General features: G+C 35.1%; 1 protein-coding gene across 1 annotated transcript; it reads left to right on the forward strand.

The window, feature by feature from the left end:
- Positions 1 to 833: 833 nt before the first annotated feature.
- On the forward strand, positions 834 to 3,866 carry LOC117399295 (alpha-1A adrenergic receptor). The gene is made up of 2 exons (XM_033998387.3): positions 834 to 1,101; positions 1,506 to 3,866. Exon 2 carries the CDS (start codon positions 1,742 to 1,744, stop codon positions 2,762 to 2,764), a length of 1,023 nt encoding a protein of 340 aa, XP_033854278.2. The 5' UTR covers positions 834 to 1,101; positions 1,506 to 1,741; the 3' UTR covers positions 2,765 to 3,866.
- The last annotated feature ends 419 nt before the right edge of the window (positions 3,867 to 4,285 follow it).

Raw genomic sequence — 4,285 nt, forward strand, 5'->3', positions numbered from 1 at the left:
CTAACAGTTTGTATTTTTATAATAACAGTATACACCCACATCAGTTATTTATAGGGAATAACTCACCTGTTGATCCAAGCTGTGTCCAGTGAGTTCCGAATCCAGCCTGCAGAGGTGCAGAGATGTTCTCTTGTTCATTGATAAAAGAACTAAGGCCACGCAGCTTGCCCTTGGTTTTTATAGCCATCTCTGTTTATTATACCACCGCTACTTCATAGCTGCACGTGACATCATAGTATATGTCTTCCCCATGATCTGTAAATCTGACACACACGCAGGTCCAATATAAATGTATTAAAAAAGAAACCTTAATTTGTAAATATAATTTATTTGTATAGAATTATAAAGAAGGACATCTAACAGCAGTTTGTTCCTCTGTGTTGATCAGTAGAAGTTGCTAAAAATGTTATAAATGTCCCAATTAATATCGGTATCAGTTGGTCTAGAAATTCTAATGCCTTCATAGCACATCTAAAAACAAAAGCCCATCATGAAATAAGCCTACCGTTATCCCATGGATTATGTTTTTCATCCACGACAAACCATATCGGTAATTAGACAATAGACAGCATTCTAATAAGCTACACATTGCAGCAGATCAGACCGTTACAAATAAATAAATACCATACATTGATATTAGAATTAAACAGTGTTTCTAGAAGGTAATAATTATTAACATACTGGTTTTAATTATAAAATATGCTCGAAAGGAAGGTCATGTGACTGTAATCCATTGAACATGCTTAAATCCATAAGAGAACATACCTTTTCTCGATACTTGAATTAATAAATAATATAGACCTATAGTATTTTTTCAATAAAGAGGGAAACTTATGGAGCATATTATAGAAACACACTAGAACGGGCTATATAACAAGAAGTAACAAGAATACTATCAATAATAACAACAGTATAATAAGAAGATAGGTATGACTGATTTACAGATAATGCTGAGGCAGTGAGTCAAAGGTTCGCTTGCATATAAAGTGATCTCTTCCACTCAGCTCGAGGAGATTGCAGGGTTTAAGTTTTGGCTGCACAATCCTTTTGCAGAGAATAGCGTTTAGCTGTCTCCCACATTAGAGAGGCTTTAGACAGTAGGTAAGTTATTATTATTATTATTATTATTATTATTATTATTATTATTATTATTATTATTTCTAGTAGTAGTAGTGGTATTGTTATTATTTTCTAAGCATTCTTCAACATTGTTCGAGTTATTAGCTAATATATTTGTTATTAATGGAAAGTTAAGAATTGCTTGTAGCCTCGTTTCATATTATTTGAACGGTCTATTATCAGGTTGCATTTAAATAAGTAACGTGGCAATATTTTAAATTATGCGTAATATTTTATTATGTGCACAAGGTAGCGTTTCATTTCAACTTTTGGATTAAATGGAAGTATGAACAAAAACATATTTTTTAATGACTTGACTGTCCTGTTTTTCAGTATTTCAGTTTATTTAAAGTGCGTATTGACATGATCTATTCCTTTTAATTAAGGACGGTTCAGTTGCACTTTGGGGAAGAGAGATGACTAAAGAAGCTGTCACCACAGAATGCTTCAAGAGGTCGAGAGAAATATAAAGAAAAATGTTATCGACTCAGAAGAAAGCGATCGGAATCCTAAGAAACCAATGTTTTTTTTTTTCTTTGTTAGTTTTTTTTCTGAATGATAGGGTAATAACAGTATATTTACCTTAATTAAACAACAACATTGCTTTACATCACGACTTAGGATGATGTTGCTGGATGGCTCAGCTCAAACTAATTGCACCATTTGCTGCTGCACGTCTCTGAACAAAATCTTAATGATAGTTTTCATGATCGTGTTGATCATTGCTATCTTGTTTGGAAACTCGGTGATTCTGGCTATTTTCCTGGGGACCAAGCACTTCCACACCCCGCAAGGGTACCTGAAAGCATCCTTAGCTGTGGCTGACTTAGCGGTGGGGATATTTGTGGTCCCATTTTCTGTTTATGCAGAAATCTCATTCATGATAAGTGACTCCTTGATAGCAGACTGGACTAATAATAACAAATGGTTTGGTAGCGTTTTCCATCCCTGTAATTTAATCGGTCCGATTTTTGCCGGCTGCACGCTGGTCTCAATTACAACTATATTTCTGCTCACTATTGAACGGAGCATTGCCATTCTGAAACCTCTACACAAAGAGTCATTTATCACAAGAAAAAGGACAACCATTCTTATAGCCATATCGTGGCTGGCCAGTTTCTTTCTAGCTGTCTCTCCCATGATTTTCAGCAAAAATATTGTTTTGGAATACAACGCCTGCAGTAGGATGTGTAACTACGCATTAGGGGATAACCAGCCCCCTACCAGTAGCTGGCACATTCTATTGCTTTTCCCGACTTTTGATTTTACTCTTCTCGGTGGCACAGTTGTCATAAATATATTATCATTAACCACCATACGACAACATTTTAAAAGGAGGAAATTTTTGGCAGAAACGGAGAATGAGTGCAGTAATACAAGACCCACTTTTTCTGATATCAAAGCTGCGAAGACTATCGGGACTTTAACCCTTGCTTTTACTGCTTCTTTCACTCCGATCGCGGTGTTTGTAGTGGGTAATGTCATTGGGAATGAGTGGTGTAATTTTTCATTCTTTGCCTTTTGGATACTGACCACAAACAGTTGCTGGAATGTTATCATCTACAGTGTGAGAGATCAGAAATTCAGACACCGAGCTCAGCAACTGCTGATAGCGCATGATAGAACAAATGAGCATAAAAGATAACCAATTATCATCTATCGAGTCGACAGATATTTATATATTTACAGAATATAGAAAGAAGAGAATGCACAACAGTTATGTTTTTGGAGTAAGTACAAGCTAGATAGCACGATGAGTTTTATTCATTTAGAGCCCAATTTTCACTTGGGTTACGCGCTGGAAGCTTAACCAAGTGAGAATTCGGCCCTTGATGGTTAAATGCAGAAGTAAGGACATTTGTCGTGGTTTAATACAGAGTTTGTAAATATAGCGTTATATGTCCCCAGGTGTTGCTACAACTGTCTAAATAATGTACCTGTAATTTGTCTTTTCATTGTTAACATCCTGACAACTTTATGTACTTAAAACTTTAAAGTCTGTTTCAAAGCTCTTTGCAAAATGTCCGCTCTAGTGCACGGGGGTTTGAGATCTGTCCTCTAAATCACTGTAGGAAGAGCGATACAAAAAAACAAAACATAAGAACAAGTGCTCTTGCCTTACACTATCAGTGGACTATAGAGTGGACATTTTGAAAATAGCTTTGAAACATACTTTAAAGTTTTATGTGTAAAAGTCGTTGACAATGATATTTTTTCGGAACCTCGCTTGTTAAGTTCATGTCGTTAAGGTTAAAATGTCCAAATGTGTTTTGTTTTAACCGTGTTAAGCATGTGGAAAAAAATCGTTGTGAATAAATTGTAAAATACAATTTATATATATATATGTGTGTGTGTGTGTGTGTGTGTGTGTGTGTGTGTGTGTGTGTGTGTGTGTGTGTGTGTGTGTGTGTTAGTTTTACATCTAATCTTAAACAATTGAAGTAAATAAACATAACAAAGGAAACGCACTCATAAAAGTTACATATTGCTTTTTAGTAGGATCCTGTCATGAAGAATCAGCAACATTTCCACCAGAAGACTACAGTACAACACCGTATATGAAACGCAAAATAAATATTTGTCGTCAAAGTTGTATGCCAAAGCCCTATTCTTTGCAGGGTATGTGTAATTAGAAGCATGCTTATTTTTGTATGTCAGCAACAAGTGGTCAGTTTGATTGAATGCTCAGCTAATTCTTGCTTGCAATTCAATGTGTCCAGTGTCTTTGCATATACTGTAAACATAAGATTGTTCTATGCTTTTAATATTTCTCTTACATTTCGTAATGTTCAATAAACGAGTTTTATAAAACAAAATAACAAGTGTTCGGTGCTTTTTTATAAGTCATAAAGAAAATTATACATCTATAAGCTTTAGTGTTTTATAGTTCAATCTATCTCATCTCAGCAGGGGCGCAAACATGGGTCAGCAAAGGCGTTTTAGTGTGAAAGGCAATGTTTAGCCAACACCCATGATCTATGGTTATGTGTATATAAGTTGTTTAAACTCAGCCTTTTTAATTGTTGTTGATTTGTACAATAGTCGTTTGTATGTAAGCGCTAAGGTAACAACACTAAAGAGTAGATTAAAGGTTAAAACTATATAACGCAATCCAAAATTATGCTTCAAGTTCATGATACATTAAGAGCTGGCAGCTGTTCTAGTG

The sequence above is a fragment of the Acipenser ruthenus genome, chromosome 4 (genome assembly GCF_902713425.1).
Source record: "Acipenser ruthenus chromosome 4, fAciRut3.2 maternal haplotype, whole genome shotgun sequence".
In the NCBI taxonomy this organism is placed as follows: Eukaryota; Metazoa; Chordata; class Actinopteri; order Acipenseriformes; family Acipenseridae; genus Acipenser; species Acipenser ruthenus.

Bases quoted from the DNA above. Each gene is read 5' to 3' on its own strand.
- LOC117399295 (XM_033998387.3), top strand. From the start codon at position 1,742: ATGATGTTGCTGGATGGCTCAGCTCAAACTAATTGCACCATTTGCTGC.